General features: G+C 38.4%; 1 protein-coding gene across 1 annotated transcript; it reads left to right on the forward strand.

Moving 5' to 3' along the window:
* Positions 1-712: 712 nt before the first annotated feature.
* Positions 713-16,891, forward strand: kpna3 (karyopherin alpha 3 (importin alpha 4)). Its single transcript, XM_042001790.1, has 17 exons — positions 713-942; positions 3,410-3,454; positions 7,936-8,025; positions 8,671-8,700; positions 8,813-8,865; positions 8,995-9,090; positions 10,125-10,210; positions 11,630-11,716; positions 11,804-11,973; positions 12,242-12,286; positions 12,419-12,550; positions 12,671-12,799; positions 13,066-13,170; positions 13,412-13,483; positions 13,779-13,941; positions 14,111-14,205; positions 14,300-16,891. The coding sequence occupies exons 1-17, from the start codon at positions 874-876 to the stop codon at positions 14,396-14,398; spliced, it is 1,566 nt and encodes a 521-aa protein (XP_041857724.1). The 5' UTR covers positions 713-873; the 3' UTR covers positions 14,399-16,891.
* Positions 16,892-17,977: the final 1,086 nt, after the last annotated feature.

Genomic DNA, 17,977 nt, shown 5'->3' on the forward strand with positions numbered 1-17,977 from the left:
GCTGAAGAGCATTTTTATTAAATTGTCCCACAATTTTAGACAGTTTGTTGCAAACTGGTGACTTCTGTCCATTTTTACATCTTACATGCCCTTCATATTAAGAACCTGTTGCCAATTTATCCAATTAGTTGTCAAATGCTCCTCTTTTTTGTCCCAGTTCAGTTACTTTTTAAGCCTTCAGTTGCTCCTTTTCCAACTTTTTTTATTTTATTTTTGGCTGCCATTAATTTAAAAATTGGCTAGTATTTCGCATGAAATGGTAGAATGTCTCAATTTTAACATATATGTTTATGTTCTGTTGGGAATAATAAATGAGTCTATGAGATATGCAAGTCATTGCCTTCTCTTTATACAGTGTTCCAACATTTTTTGGGAATTGGGGTTGTGACTAGAATTAGGTTAAAATGAGTAAGGTCAGATTCTCAATTATTTTTGTTGAAGACGACATGAGGTCTTTATACAGTACTAACAAAAGAAATTTGTCTATATTTATGCATTAACGTTTTGTGGCAACGACCTATTGATTATTTGTAATCTAAATATGTTCAAATTTAGGTTACGTGGTTTGGTTATCCGGTCGAGTATGCTGCCAATCCCACACAACTGCAATTAAATTTGTATTGAGTTACTGATTACATGACAATGTGTTTGACCCGGCCTTCGTCGTAGGTAAATTTGCTAGAACTGCTTCTAGGGAAGCCGCGGAAACCAGGACAGCCCAGCACGAAGCAGGAGGTATGCCTTAACTCCTCCCCTCACTCTGCGAACTGTTACGTCCTCCTCTGAAGCCTGCAGCCGCACAGGAGCTGCCGTGCCTCGTCTTTTACGGAGGATATACATAAAGCCGGAGTAATAGCTAAACCCCGCACAGCCATGGCAGAAAACGCCGGCTTGGAAAATCACCGTATCAAGAGCTTTAAAAACAAAGGGCGTGATGTCGAGGTGAGCTGGCATATGGATACAAATGTGAATTACATGAATGGAATTATATTAATGTAAAAAAAAAACAAAACAGAAACCTGAAAGTATATGGGCCTCCTTTGGTAGCCTGACTCCTGCTATAACTGCTTTCCCTACCAGTCAGACAGCCAGTCGGCTAGCTAGCTAATGTAAGCTATCGTAAAGAGTTCGTCATCAAATGTGCTACTGTGTTCTATGATCGGCAACTTCCCTCGTAAACATTGACGGTGATTGTGTTCATCTATTGAACACCGGTCGCTTCCCAAACTTTATTTGCCACTGTTTTTTGTGCACCACGCCACAGTTGAATCTTTGGAGTCTGGAGAATTAAGGGCAAGCGACGTAGCTGTCAACACCGGCTAACGTTAACTAGCTAGTTGGATGGACACCGGTCGTAAGCGAAGCTAGGCCTGCTCAGTTTCATAATTTTGAAATTTGTTCTGTTTTATGATAAAAAATGACCCTGACTAACTTAAGGGTTGACTTTTGAATGCCACACAAGGTCGTCATTATGAATAAAGTAGTGGGTTATGATTTATTAAATGACAGGTCTGCACCCGCCCATCCACCCCACCTTGCTAACTAGCTAACGTCAAGCAAAATTAGCATTCATTTCCAGGTGAGCTAGCTAAACCGAGCATCTGGCTATGACACTGAACGTTAGCTAAATGGCGATTAGGATATGATCTTAGCGCCTTTTACATTTTATATGTCAGTAATCGTAAAATATTTAGCTAGTTTAATCAAACGAAAGGGATGGGAATACTCTTCAGCGTGAATCCATCTCTAAGAAGAGACATTCGACTTACTTAACGTTGAACTTAGCAGATCTGTAACTTTGACCAACTTTGCAATGTTCACGTATATCTCGTCTCTAATTGGTAACGCTCAATGCTGTGTTACAATAGCATAAACGCTTGTGATAAATGTGTCGTCCTCAAATGTAAGTTACACTTTCCAGAAAACACAGTCAGATGTCTTCGTGTCCTGCTTGCAAATCTACTTTAGATAACGCAGTTTGCTGCTGTATCATGAAGCTAACAAGTCTAATTATAAATCTGGCAGTATTTGTTTACATCGCTCATTGACTTGAAGTCCAAACATCACGTTAAAGCCTGCTTTGAAATCATTAGAGATTAAGGCTTCCAGCGTAGGACCAACTGAAATGAGAAATAACTAGCCACGATTCACTCATGTATGATATTTAAAGAATTTATCAGAAATTATTTCTTTAGCCAAGGGGTTTACTAACAAAGGCATACTTTGTGCTGGGTTTTTCTGATCTATTGGTAATCCTTAGATAATTCCCAAACAAAGGTAAGTCTTAAAATGGCCCTTCCAATTCCAACACAGTGGCACTTGGAATTTTATCATAACTTTTGAGAGAGATAAAAAGATTGGTGCCCCATAGCTAGTTGTTTTGAATCTTGGAGTCAGACTGACAAGCACGTGGCTACCATGACAGGCAGACTTTGCCAAGTGCATTCCTGATGCTATTTCAGGCATCTTGGATGTCTGACCAGGACTGTCTTGGAGCCCCAGCATGAATTTGAGTTTTTGTAAATGGATGACTCAGACTACAGCAGGGGGGAGGGGGTTGCCAGTTTGGCTTGGTTATTTAGGTCAGCCATAACAGATTGTTCTTAATTTCCAACACCATTAAAAAAATGTGTTAAATTGTACAGGAGTAACATCCCACATACTGTCTGCCATAAGTCCCATCCTTAGTATTCCTGAATATTACATGTTGCCCAAAATTATGCATCTCTTTTACCCTGCAAAATTGAAATGACATTTTTTGCTTTCAGTATAATTTATTTTGTGGACCTGCATTTACTTTTAACCACTTAATATCTTTTTGTATCAACAGATTTAACCCAACTTAACCAGTTATGTTTGCTGGGCTCCATTAATTTTTCTGATAGATGTTCACTGTAAAAAGGTGTTTTTGTCCGGGCCAGTGTAGTGGCATTATTGTTGTTTTTGTAGTGATTGGGAGACACCTCTCTGCTCCACAGCCTCCTGAGTTATGGCTGTTCCGGATTACATAAGATGCTATTTAGGAAGGCAACATGAACCTCTTCAAACAGTCACAAGATCTTTGACCATCTCAAACTGTTCTGGATGAGCTGGAATCCCAGCAGACTCACAAATAGCAATTGGTTAAAGCATGAAATTGTTTTTCATCTATTGGATGTGTTTTAGTTGCCTTTTTTCCATCTCTAACCTTCCAGTTTGATGGTGATTGGTGTCATAAGGACTCAGTCATAAGTAATGAATAAATGGATCACTTACCCCATGTTTTTAAAATGTATGTTATGAAAATGGTAATACAGTCCTGAAATTAAAGTAAAATATGCTTGGTATCTTATGATTATACCCATTAGATTAATTATTCACATAAAAAAATCTACAGTGTATACATCATGACTATTGTGTTCTTTTACAGACTATGAGAAGACATCGAAATGAGGTGACAGTTGAGTTGAGAAAGGTGAGGAAAGACACACGTACTGCCTTAACACACACACACCCACTCACACATTCGTTAAGTCAGTAACAGCATATAGCCAACTGTTCTGAGTTCAGTTCAGTAAATCCACAGAGATTATGAAACATGTAAAATTCTTACATTTATATGCTCATATATTTTAGGAAACAGGCATACAGTTTGTATAAAAACTAATGTAGAGTTAGTTCCATATTTAAACTTAACATGGAGCTACTTACCTAACTTTGCTGCATGACTAGCGGATTTAGCTGTTATTTCGTTCTACTTACTAATCATCACACCTACTTGGCAGCTAGAAAGCTGTTAACTAAAGACCTGCAAGGAAGTAGTGTTTATTATTGGAGTTTTAGATATTGAACACAGCAAAAGCTTTGTCATATTCAGCTGATACTGTTTTCGTTATCTAAGAGGCTAGCTTTGGTTCAGCATCCAATACAAGACAGAAAGGTAAAATTTCATGTCACACTAGAATAGAAAGCACTAAATGCACATGTGAAGAATAAAATTGGTACATTGCATTACTTTGTTGGGTGTTTCAACCAGCTTCTGTTTATTTTGAGCCTATTGTGTTGTCCATTGATGTTGCCCTGACACAATAGATGGGCCAGGATCTGTTGCACAGTGATGATATAAAAGAGGAAATGGATTTCCTGTCTTTTTTTTTTTATGTATGAAAGTTTTACCTGTTTTGATTGCTGGATTAAAACATGGAAAACTATTGTCTGTGACCTTGTGAAATCAGAAAATGCAGGCGTTGTCTCACCTACAGGGTATATCTGTCTTTGGCTTTTGTTATTTTAATCCTGTTGTAAAGTGAATTAATTAATTCATGAGGTTGCTTTACAGTTGCCCTTTTTAAATAGTTGTACTTTGGCTACATTATTCTCAATAGTACAAAATTTTTAAATTTAGTTTGATATAATGATGTTGTATTTAGCAAAAGTATTCACCTCTTGGCATGTTTAATTTTTTTATCAGTTGATTTTTTTTTTGTTTTTGTTACACCCGGCAATTGCTTTATGTTTATTGTAATTGGCTTTAAAAAAAATCATATCTTGCATAGAGATATGCAACACAGCTGCATCTGTGATCTCTTTCCATCTGGATCCTTATCATACGGTATCCACTGCGGAAAAAATTCCCCTGATGTAGGTCGTCTCTTAACACGAGTTTGTGGGCTGAAGTTGCCTCCTGCATCTCAGAGGGAGCAGCATTTGTCACTGCAGTGCACAGCTAAACTGCTGGTGTGAGTGACGGCTCACTTCACTTTATTTTTGTTAATGTTTTCAGACAAATACTGTTCTGGTGCGGAGGGACAGTTGAGTCCGCTGCTAACTAACTAAAGCCTGGTACACACAACGATTCTGTGGTGTGTTACGAGCCGATTTGTCCTGATAATCCGCTCCGAAATGGGTCGTAGCTGACAATTGGGAACATTGAACATGTTTAATATTTTAGAGCTGATTTCTGAGGAACACCGACGACTTGTGCATTGTGACTGCGTGGATGGTGACGTGGCACAGAATGTAGCCAATCAGAGAGCGACCTGGGTGAGGGAACAAGGATTAAATAAAGTCTGTGTTCACGCCGTCTCCAGTCTGTTATGTTTTTTTTTCAGTTCTGGCTTTTTCTGTTAACAATAGTTCCAAGACCACCATCATTCCCTCGTCCTATATGTCCTCTTCCATGCTGTGTGTTGTGTTGTCCGATTATTACAATGTATCTTCTTCTTCGTTTTTTGCCTGTTGTTGCTATGGTTCTTCTTCTACGTTTCGACGTTTGTCCGGCTCAGAAGACTAGCTTGTAGATGAGTTGCTGGATAGCATCGTCGTGTGTGTTGTTCTGTGATTACATGTTCAGAACACACCACACACGATCAAAACAGATTTTTTTATCTTCACGCGTGAGGTCTTGACCAGATAAAAATTCTCATAAGATTTAAAAAAATCGATGTGTGTACCAGGCTTAGGGGAGAAAATCTCATTGTTTTTTTTTTTTTTTTTTTTGTCCCCCCCCCCCCCCCCCCCCCCCCAAAAAAAAAGTCAGAAATGGAAAATTCGACTAATCAGTTTTATCGATTAATTGCCCAGCCCTAAATCTTAGCTGTGTGGAGTTTGCATGTTATCCCCACTTATGCGTGGGTTCTCTCCGGGTACTCCGGCTTCCTCCAGCCATCCAAAGATATGCATGTTAGGTTAATTGGTCACTCTTAATATTCCCTATGCATGAGTGTGAGCATGAGTGGTTGTTTGCCTCTCTGTTGACCCTGTGATAGACTGGCGACCTGTTCAGGGTGTACCCTGCCTCTTGCTTGCTAATTGGTGGGATAGGCTCCAGCTCCCCCATGACCCTGAATTGGAATAAGTGGTTTAGAAAATAAGAACACCTGAGTAATTTAAGGGGAAATGTTTTAATTGTATTTTCACATTTAAACATTTGCACGCTTCAAACTTAGGTCCAGTTTCTACTTGAGATAAAGCATTTTAAAAAGATGTATAATAATTAACCACAACCACAATATTACAACTGACTTTTTTTTTGGGGGGGGGGGGGGGGGTTTACCTGGTGTGTTTTTTTTTTTTTTTTGTTTTTTTTTTCTCTTATGTTTTGTACATTCCTCCCTTTGAGGAACCAGTTAACAAACTAATAATGAACTAAAATAAATGTTTGATTTGAAATTTTGGACTTGCTTTATTTACTGTCACTCTGAGACAGCCAATGCTGACACTCGCAGTGCCTGATAGGGTATTCCTTGCTGATACACATGTTTGTTGGAAACAGATGTATGATATAGTAGAAACAGAACAGTCATAGCTGTGGAGGGTTACAGCTGGTAAATTTAAGAGCCTTGTCTTATTGGAAATCTGTCCTTCTTTTTGTTTTCTGATGGATTCAAAGTTGTTTAATCACACATACTGTCTCTTTTTTTGTAGCCTGATTTAAATAAATCTTTTCTGTATATTTTCAATATCTGATAATAGTACAATCTACCATTTTACCTGATGACATTTAGATATGCTACAATCTGTTTTACTAGTTTATCCTACAGGATTGTGAAGTCAAAACTGAGTTAAGTCATTAGTTCTCTGGGAAGATAATTGTTTTGTAAGTTAACCCTCTCTCTCTTGTAAATCAATTTAAACAGCACTTTGAGACATGTTATGTCATGAGATGTGTGGAGTCTAATGAAGATTTTGGATTTTAGATTAGGAAAAGTATGTGAGTAGTTGAAGATGTCTTCACACTCAATTTCCATTTAAAAAAAAAAAAAGGCAGTTTGTTTTTGGGGGTTCCTTTATAAGCAGTACAACATAATTTTTACATAGTTTTGGTATTACATCAGTAAATTGTAATCAATGCAGTACAGTGATGTGGAAACGGTGCAGAGCGTTGATTGGTTGGAGGGAATCATCTGTGGATGTTTAAAGGTAACACATCAGTAGGGCACTATTATTCCTTGTTCCATGAAGTTGTTTAAAAGTTTTGCAGACAATTTTCATAATAAATGTGTTGCAGACGCAATCAGTGCATTAATCAGGCTACCCACCGCACTTGTAAGTCCCTTGGTATAAAAACATCTGCTAAATTGGTGTAATGTAACCATCACACCCAGAGTAAAGTTGTGTGTCTAGTCTGATCTGCTGCAGCTTCACACCTGCTAAGATGATAAACGGCTGATCCTGCTCACAGTGAGGGGATGCTGTCGAAGCTTGGAAGAGCTGTGCTGAGTCAACCAATACTGTACTATACCTCGTAATAGAAAAACAATCTTTGACAGATATATGTTAGAGAAATTCAAATGAACAATATAATTAAGACACTATTAACAATATAAAAGTTCCAGCTTCTAAACACAGCTCTTGCTGATTAATTGCCACAAGTTTTACTAGTATTATTTTATCAAAGGAAGTCTGAAAATACTGGTAAAAAAAACACATGAAGCAGCACAGCCATCATCATTCAGTTGGAGAGTACTGGCACAGCTAGTGGTGTTAAAACCTAAAACATAATTTCTGTGGCGTGCTGAGGTGGTCTGAAGTCTAGCACATTCCATTTTAGCTGGATCAGAGCAGCAAGAAGCACTGCACTAGCTGATTAGTCATCAGTGACGCACATCAGCATGATGCGGAGGAATGTAGGGCAAGGGAATCTCCTCCTACCACTGACTCGCATGCCTTGTAGACTGATGCTAAATGAGTATGTGCTTGTCTGGGTTACAGCATATGGTGGGGGTTAGACTGGGGTTTAGCGTCCCTCAAAGGTGAATGTTTTGCTTTGTGTATTAACCTGCAGGCACTTTTTTCCTCATTAAGTGCTTAATTTCTAAAATGAGGCCATACTGTGTAATAAAAAGTTAGGGAGAGATAGAGAGAGAAAAAAAACGCTTTAAGAATTCATGAAGATAGGAATGGATACTTTCATCTTCTTCTCTCATTGCTCTTCTGTGTTTATCCTTTTGTCAGAACAAACGAGACGAACATTTACTGAAGAAGAGAAATGTCCCCCAGGAGGAGAGTCTGGACGACTCTGATGTCGACTCAGACTTCAAAGGAGTAAGTGTGTATGTGGCAAAGTGAGAGACCGGCCTGTCAATATAGGTCAGGTCAGACGGTGTCAAATCAATAAGGCATTGTTATTTTTAATTTTATTTTTTTAATACACTTATATTGTTAAGTTGTTTTACATTATTCAGAGCAGTGGTTATGATGGAAAAGGCTTAAGAATAATCATTTTTTTTTAGGATTAAAAAGTCTAAAACTTAAGTTGCAGCATAATTTAAACTTACTCATATGTTTTGCAAAATCTTGAAAGAATTTCAACCTGTGAAAAGACCTGGAAAGGATTTGGTGCAAAGACTAAAAACTTATTTTTTGAGCACCAGTAGAAAAAAAAAAGACAATTGTGGATGCCCCAGAAATGTCTTAAAGGGGTAGTGCACCCAAAAGTGATTTTTTTTTTTATGTACTGTAAACAACACAGTCTCTCTCAATTGTGATAAAAACCCTATACTGTTGATTAAAATTAGAAAATTTTAAAATTTATGTAAAAACGGGATTTTGTGGGTTAAAAAATGGCTCATAACTGTGACTCCTTACAGCAACTAAATGGCAAGATCTGATCCTGTAGGTTTACTAAAATGCAACGTGATGGAGTATGCAAATTTGGCATTCATGTATTTTGTATTTTGCCTTTTGCAGCAAAATGTTACGCTTGATGCCATCTTACAGGTAAGATCTTTTATTTTTATTTAATTATATGTTAGCCTTTCCTAAATATACCAACAACTGTACCATCACCTGGTTATTCTGTACTATCTACCATGTGTTTCTGCCACTACAGAATGCTACCAGTGATAATGCAGTCATACAGCTTAGTGCTGTGCAGGCAGCCAGGTGAGTGTCTGTCTGTCTGTAAATATCTCTATATATATATATATATATATATATATATATCACTAACTTTTTTTCTTTAGCATGATGATCTTGGATTTTTTTTTTAACATTTTTTGTGTGTTTTGTCAGAAAACTACTCTCCAGTGACAGAAACCCTCCTATTGATGATTTGATAAAGTCTGGAATCCTACCCATTTTAGTCAAATGTCTGGAAAGAGATGATAAGTAAGTCCACTTATAAAAAAATGTAATAGTATCTGCCCTTTTATCTAATATTTTGTCCTTTTAAAATGTATTTCTGTTTAGATCTGATGCTACTGTAGCAGGTTTTAGATGCAATGGAGGATGTGTTGTTTCCCACTGTGTCCACACATAAGAGTGTGGAGACATGCAGGGCAGCTGGCTGGTCCTCTCAGCTCAAGCCAAGCCAAATATATCAACATTCCTGCGTCTTAGAGTTCCCCAATTCCCAGGACCTTGTGTTCACTGAGGCGTGGGGGGGGAGTAGTTTCAGTGGGGGAAGTTGTAAGGGTGGAAAAAAAAAGATAGGATTTTGCCATGGCATACCACATAAAAAACTGTTTTGTTATCTCGGAACATAATCTAGTTTTGGGTTTAAGTTGGCTTTGCAGTCATGCAGTTTTAATCCTTGTGTATTCATTAAGAGAGATTATTGTTTACCTTTATGGCAGAAAGCCAATATTGACATAAAGCCACAAAGTGAAGCATATGTGGTCTGTCACTGTGTAACATTACCAAAAAAAGAAATAGGCCAATTTCTCTGAGGTCTTGAAATTTAAATATCTGCCTTAGTGATGGGGGTAAAAATGATACTGTCCTGTAGTAGCCAGATGGCCTGTTGATTGTTTTGCGTCTCAGCTAAGTCAGTGTAAATCAACTGAAACTAGATCATGGGTGGTGGGTCGGTAGAATAATAATTGTGGAATATGGATTTAATAACCTCCAAAGTTTGCTTACATTTGGCTGGTGGGTGGTGTTAAGATTCACCCGCAAGTCTGTGATTTCTCATATTTTGTGCTGCACCAATTTTTTTCAGAAATCATATTATTCTGTTTTGACAATAGCAGCAGTTTGTCTAAATCTATCTGGATAGCCAAAAAGCAGAAGTTAATGAGGGGCATGGGGAAAAAGCAATAATCTTTGGAAAAACTTAAAACTCCTCCTTGCTGTCTTACCTGTTGTGGAAATTAAAACACTTGCTTTGTATCTTCAGCTTTTGCTTTCTTTCCATTCCACAGCCCCTCTCTTCAGTTTGAGGCAGCTTGGGCGCTGACCAACATTGCCTCTGGGACGTCAGCTCAGACTCAGGCTGTGGTTAAATCCAGTAAGTTGACTCCACATTCTGTCTTCTCCAGCGTTACTCCTTCAGTCTGTGTTTATATACTGTCTGAAATCTGCAGAGCAAGCATACTTGTTTGCTTTGTCACTCAGTGAGGTGACTTTTGAATAAAAGATGTTCGCTTTTTAAAAAGGGGAAAATCAGAATAACTCAATTCAGTTGGGGTAACTGGTGCGTTTAAAACATGGTCCTTTGTACCTACATTTGGAGAGATGCATGAGTGTTTTCTTTCTAAATAGTCATATATTCACCTTCTAGAGGCCCAAATTTTAAATTTGAATTTATCTATTTGAGCTTCACTTAAATTAGATTTTCGCTTATTACGCAAGTCATGAAAATGGACATTGATAGTATTAATCTTTTAGTTTCAAATGAAGAGCCATTTGTCTAGAATGAATTCAGATGGACCTCTAACTGGGTCTGACTACGAGTCAACAAATTTCACTCTATTTAATGAACAAATCTAATTAGTCACAAAAAGGAGCCCTTTTGACTGAATTAAAATCTCTGGCTTTCACAGCAGTTTCTGAATCATTCCTGATTACTCAGTAATTCATAAAGCCCACGGGAAGAATGATGCAGACTCTCTGCTGATACTGAAAGGCTCTCGTACAGCAAAATTTACATCTTGCACCAAATTACAGCAAACAAATGTGAATTATGAGATCAGATGTCTGACTCTTGTAATAAAATTAAACACATGATGTCAAGTCTCTGGGCTAAACATTTTGCAGACATTTCTTCTTGGACATTTTATCAAGAGCATACTGATATTTAACAGACCATGCACATTTTTTTGCAAACCTGCATAACCTCTTATTTGGTGCCTGAATTACATACACAGCCTCTAGCATGAATGACAAAAAGGCTTTTTTTGGGGGGGAAAACGGTGTGATAAGCAAGTGTGTTGGTGAACATTAAGCTTATTAACTTTATCAGACATGTGCAAGACAGTTGACTCAAAAGTAGAGTTGGTGTGTGTTTTTTGAAAGATAATGAAAGGAACACAAATTTCTGCTTGTCTCTGGATGTGCACAAGTCCCACTAGTGTTTCATCTCAGTAGTGGCCAGCATGCTTGCAGACTTGCAACAGACGTGATGGTTGTGAACATGCAAACAAGCTAATATTTGTGTGCCTGTGAGGCAACAGGTGGACATTTGCGTGCTGGGGCTGCTGTACTTCTGCAGTAGTTTTCTGGTGAAGGACAGAAACATTAAATGATTCATTTGACGTTTCTTGATAACACTGCTTGGTTTCAGATGAAATGTTATGCGCAGGTGTTGTGACACAATCATGGATTCATGTTTGATTTAGTCTTTTTCGCTGGAAACTGTCTTATCATTGGAGTTGCAGAAGCACTCACTTTGGGCAGTCTTTTCACTTGTTGATGTTTGCATATCCAGATGCAGTGCCGTTGTTCCTGAGACTCCTACATTCACCTCACCAGAACGTATGTGAACAGGCTGTATGGGCTTTAGGAAACATTATAGGTAAGTGCCACCCTCAAGTAGAAGTGAGATTTTACTGACTGGAAGCTACTATATAGAGTGATGACAATTGCCCTGTTGCTCCTTCAGGTGATGGTCCACAGTGCAGGGATTATGTCATCTCCTTGGGTGTGGTCAAGCCCCTGCTGTCTTTCATCAACCCATCAATCCCAATCACCTTCCTCCGCAACGTTACCTGGGTCATTGTTAACCTCTGCCGCAACAAGGATCCACCACCACCCATGGAGACTGTGCAAGAGGTGGGTGTGTCTGGACGTTGGTGCGCACGTGGGCAAAAATGATCTCTCTACAGTTGACTGTATCACTGCAGGCTGAGTCACGAAGCTTTTTAGTTGCCAAATCCACCTCATCACCCTGGGAATGTCGGATTATAAAGTTTTCTGACATGTGAAGTCTAGTCTCTCTTTTTTTTTTTTCCCTCCTCCTCTTTCTACTTTGCTCTGCTTTTCCTCTTATCTTATTAATCTATCCAATCAACCACTCACAATCTACTTTTCTTTCCCACAGATTTTGCCCGCCCTCTGTGTGCTAATATATCACACTGATATAAATGTAAGTATCAGGCTGGAATGCAACGGCCAATTCATTTTGTTTTCTGATTTGTCCAGATTGTAAAAAAAAAACCAAAAAAAAACTTGTTTTATTTAATGTCAATATTTTCTACAATGCAACATCTGTGTTTAGATCCTAGTTGACACAGTGTGGGCTCTGTCTTATCTGACTGATGGAGGCAACGAGCAGATCCAGATGGTCATTGATTCTGGAGTTGTTCCTTTTCTTGTGCCTCTCCTCAGCCATCAGGAGGTGAAAGTTCAGGTAAGACAGTTATTATAGAGCTCATACATAAGATTTTGCCTCATGTCCACAATGTGATGGTCTCTGTCATCCTCTGGAAACAATCTATGAAGTAATTAAAAGTTGTTTGTTTACCTTCAGACGGCAGCTCTGAGGGCAGTGGGAAACATTGTGACAGGGACAGACGAACAGACACAGGTGGTTCTTAACTGTGATGTCCTTTCACACTTCCCCAACCTGCTCACACACCCTAAAGAGAAGATCAACAAGGTAGCATAACCACTGCATCTGTCTTTTAATTTCCAGTTTTTGTTTTAATATAGTTAAAAATGCAGTACATGTGTTAATTCACAGAAAACGCATTTGTTCATTTCCACTATGGAAAAATGGAGTTAGAATTTATTCTGTTTAAAAGATCTGAAACCAGTAAGTAATGTAGATGCCACTAATTCCACATATAGCTGGTTAGAATATTTATGTTTGTGAAAGTTTTATGGGTGCCGCTTTTGACCCATCTATAATTGGGTTGTCTACAGGAAGCAGTCTGGTTTCTGTCCAACATTACAGCTGGGAACCAGCAGCAGGTCCAAGCTGTGATTGATGCCGATCTGATTCCTATGATCATTCACCAACTGGCTAAGGTTTGTGCACAGTGGAGAAGCAGGAAAAATAAAGCTTTATATTTTTATATTTATTTATTTTTATTTATTTTTTTTACTCTACAAATGTAACCTGACATTTCGATTGATACTGTTTTTGTTTCGTAGCAAGATAACCAACTAATGAAATAGCCTCAGAATTGAAATGCGGTTTAGATTTTTACTGTATATTCTGACAGTATGTTGTGGTAGTACATGTTGGTGACAGCCTGGCTCTCTACAGGGTGACTTTGGCACTCAGAAGGAGGCAGCATGGGCCATCAGCAACCTCACTATCAGTGGGAGGAAAGACCAGGTGAGATGGCTTTTTGTAGCAATGATGTTTAGGTTTGAGTTAAAATGTGCTTTTTGCAATGAGGAAGCTTTTACTTTAAATGCTTCCAAACTTTATATTTAGTCCATGAATTTAATTGTAAATGTTTATCTGAACTTATGACATATTTTTTCACTAAGTCATGATTGAAGGAAGAAGCTAGGTAATAAGATATGAACGTCATTAAGTGATTTGCAAGGCTGTTTTCCAGACTTGTAATCATGTACTTATGTTGTAATAAAGTATGAATGTGGTGTGTATGTATGGGTTTGTGTAGGTGGAGTTCCTGGTGGAGCATAATGTCATCCCTCCGTTCTGTAGCCTGCTGTCGGTGAAAGACTCCCAGGTAGTGCAGGTTGTCCTGGACGGCCTCAAGAATATCCTCATCATGGCAGGAGATGAAGCCAGCACTATTGCTGAGATTATAGAGGAGTGTGGAGGTTGGTTTTCCTTTATTTCTCTCTATTGTGGTTTAAGCTTCTTTTTTTTGTTCTTTTTTCCATTGGTAACAAAAGTTGTATTTTTATACTGCGAATCAAAGTTCATGTTAAAACTAAGAAAAAAAGTTCTATCATTGTTTTGACTATTCTTTTGTCTCATTTGTTTAAGGTTTGGAGAAGATAGAAAATTTGCAGCAGCATGAGAATGAAGATATCTACAAATTAGCCTTTGAGATTATTGATCAGTACTTTTCAGGAGATGACGTAAGTTCTTTACCTTAGATTGGTCACTTTTTCCCTCTCAGTCAACTACTTACACTGATGTGATCTCATATCTGCCCCCCCTCCTCACCCTCAGATTGATGAAGATCCCGGTTTGCTTCCTGATACCACTCAAGGAGGAACCTTCAACTTTGACCCGGCATCCAACATGCAGACCAAGGAGTTTAATTTCTAAAAGCCAGGATGTTTGGTTCCACCAGATGCACGGGTACTCTGTAATCATCCCAGATATTCATTTGTGTCTCCAACAATCTGGCAACCTGGTACAGAAGGATTTTCAAAACATCACTTCAAACATGGACATTCACCACAGAAGGGTTTACCCATTCCCACCTCTGCACTGTTGGGTGGCTTTTCTAATTTTCCCTTTTTTTTCTTTTTCCCCCCACCTCTTTGTAAAAGTGTCATCCTTTACAGAAAACTGCAACTCTTCTTAGAAGTCCTGGTTGTTCAACAGGCACCATCTGGCAACCTGCATTGGTAGGACTGTCAGTTTTGTCCACCAGTGCTTCTAAATATCACTCAAAGGTAAAACCAGAAGGAAGAAAAAGCCTTCTTGGCAAGATTTATTTGCCAAATGTCAAGTCTTCATAAAGACAAAAACACAAGCACATTTTCAGACACAAATGCGTGCGCACACACACACACACACACAAATGCATATATATATATATATAAATATATGTATACACACTTTTTGACACTTAGGTTTGTGTGCATACTTCTGTTAGAAGCCATCCTATCACTTACGGGGAAGAAATACTGCTGTTTGATTGTGGTTTATTTTTGTGCTTTCCCTCCCCTTGACTGTCCTCTGGTGTTACTTCACCCATGCACACAAACACACACTGACAAACAAGTATACACACAAACATGCCTGGTCGCTCTGATTCCTGATGGCCTGGCACACCCCCCTTTCTCAACCACTTTAAAGATTAAATCCCAGAGCTAAGCCATGATTACCACGGACCCCCACTGCCCTCCCAGGAGAGTCCTTGGGCAGGTGGAGAGTTGAAAGGGCTCTAAGGTTTAAAAAAAAGGACTTTGTGGCAAACTGACTGATGGGACTTCTGACTCAATGACGTCACTTTTTTAATGTGACTTCTGTTGAATTATCAAACTATTAAAAAAAAAACAAAAACAATACAAAACATCAAAATGTGAAGAAAATGCCATAACTTTTTTTTTTCTTCTTCCAATCATCACATGCAACTGTAAACCTGCTAACTGCCTGCTTCTGATTCAGAGGAAAGATAATATTTTTGTTTTAATGGATGTGAAAACCTGTCATGGGAGGAAGCCCCTTTTGGGTGACTGCACACAGACTTGAGAGAAGAGGAACTCGTCAGCTGTAGCGTTCATATCCCCTTCCCCACCCCCCACTCCCCACAGGACATCCATTTCTGCAGCGTGTGCTCGTACACGTCTTGTGATCCGGCGAACTGTTTGCTCGGGACTCCCCTGTGAAATGTGAAACTCAGAAGGGGGGGTATTTAACGAAAACCTTCAAAGCTAAAATCGTCCTCAATTGCTCACCTTGACCGTAAGGTTATTTAAATTCATTTTTAAAATTTTTATTTTCAATCCACACTTCAATTTTTTCTTTTCTTTTTGTTTGTGTTTCTTCTGGTCAAGTCTGTGGAGCTTCCTTGTATATTTTTGTTCAGTCTTATGTACACATCTGAGGCATAATGATGTCTGCCTGCAGAAAGGGGACCTATGCTCACTGAAAACAAGACTTGTACAAGGGTTACAGGTCCTGATCTTTACAGTACTTAACTACTTTTGATGAAGAGGTCACATTTCATCACTCAATTTGAATAATTGTAAAAAGAAATGCGATATGTATCTCTCCTTGCCGTTTAATGAGTATATGAATATTTGCATAAAGCCTGTACAAAGCTGCTGCAGCTGACAGTCATCGGATGGACAATAACTGTCAAAGATGGCTGGGGAGGTTTTTATTTTTCTTTTCTTTTTTTTTTTTGGAGCAATATTTCTTTGTTTTATTGTTTTTATTTTGACTTGCATATGTATTGTGATGACATGCTGATGAATTTAAACAGGTTTTTTGTTTTTCCTTTTTCTTTTTCTCCCCCCTCTTTGCGGTGGTAACAGGCTGTTTAAAATGTACTATCCCGTGTTCCAGTTGATGTTTGGGTTTAGGTTTGGGTTATGGACTTCAAGCTTTAATCCCAACCTTAACCCTGGCCTCGCAGACTTTTATGACCCTCGGGTTGGCTGCTAACTACTTAGAGGGCGTCATAGCAGGGATGGGGGAGGTATCGCACTGGGGCTTTGAATATTGGGTGAGGTTGTAAGGAGCAGCCCAGGCTTTGTTTTTGGGACTAGCTATTTATCACTGAACAAAAACTATGGAGAAGGTGTACAGTCATGAACTAGCATACTAGACCGAGCCACTTTAAAGATTTACAATTTTGTTGCCTTGTATCCGAATTGGATACAAGCTTATGTTTGTTGCAAGATTTTTACTTGCTATTGAAAAGTTGTTTTAAATAAAATAATAGGAGAAAAGCAACAGACAGCGTTTTGGCCTCTGATTGTTTATATCTTTTTATAAATTTTTGATTGAATTCTTCTCTTTAAGGTGGCTCATTGATGCTTTCAACTCTTGTGCATATTAAAGACAAGAATGAGTTGAAAATCATTGTGCCTTTTGTTTTTCATTTCAACTAAAACTATGTTTTATTGAATAGAAAAAAACTTAGTTTAACTGGATAATCTTTAAAGGGAGATGTGGCTGCAGTAATTTGTAGTCTCCCTGCTGTTGGAGTTTGCCATGAGAATGGTTAGTACTGCTCTCTGTTGTCGAGAGTAACCGCTCCCCTCCAATCTTTCTCACTGAACAATGTAATGCACCATTTCTCCCACTCATTATCCCGTTCTCAACACCACAATCCATGATTGCCATAATTTCAGGGGTTTTTACCATTTCATCTCGCCCTCAGGACATCATCTGTGTTTCTGATTCTAACCAAAATAAACTTGCTGTTTAGCCGTTGGACCCTTCGTGCTTGCAAGTGTTGTGATTCATACATACACTAGCTGTTTTAAGCTGAATGTTAGTGCTTGTAAAAAAAAAAGTGGTGCAGACCTCTACCCTTCTACACAAACTCAATTTTTAACAATCATTAACTTGGCCTTCAGACTTTGAATAGGGGTTTCCTGCAGAGTCTGTCCAAACAAAAAGTGCAACACACGATAACAGGCCTCCAAGTGGAACATTTATTCTGCTTGACCCAAATCCAGATGCCCATGTTTATAGTCTTGCAATCGTTTTTCTGGACATTTAGAAACAATTTCCTAAGAGGGAAATGGGCTACCAAAGCAAGATGTAAACTGAAATACTAAGGCACCTACTGGGTTTTAACATATTTGGTCAATTTGTTGTCCTGTGTGAAAAAATCTATTATTACTGTGATTTTTCAATGCAGATGGTGGACAGCATTTTAGACAGGATGTTTACCCACCATTTGAGCTGAGATATTAAATTCCCATAAGACCTTTTGAAAGATCACCGGACAAAACTAATGTATCAAACTGTTAAAACTGGATGCGTTAAGCTTCCTGTGTCGGTGGCCATGCCCATCTTTTTCCTTTAAAAAAATACAAAGATTTCCTGATAATAAAAAAAAAAGGGACTTTTTTTCTCCGTCAATCAAATTAGACACAAACTGATAGCCATTGTTTATTAAATCTCAGAAATTATTGAAGACAAAAACACTGACAAACG

This window comes from Melanotaenia boesemani, chromosome 12, assembly GCF_017639745.1.
Source record: "Melanotaenia boesemani isolate fMelBoe1 chromosome 12, fMelBoe1.pri, whole genome shotgun sequence".
In the NCBI taxonomy this organism is placed as follows: domain Eukaryota; kingdom Metazoa; phylum Chordata; class Actinopteri; order Atheriniformes; family Melanotaeniidae; genus Melanotaenia; species Melanotaenia boesemani.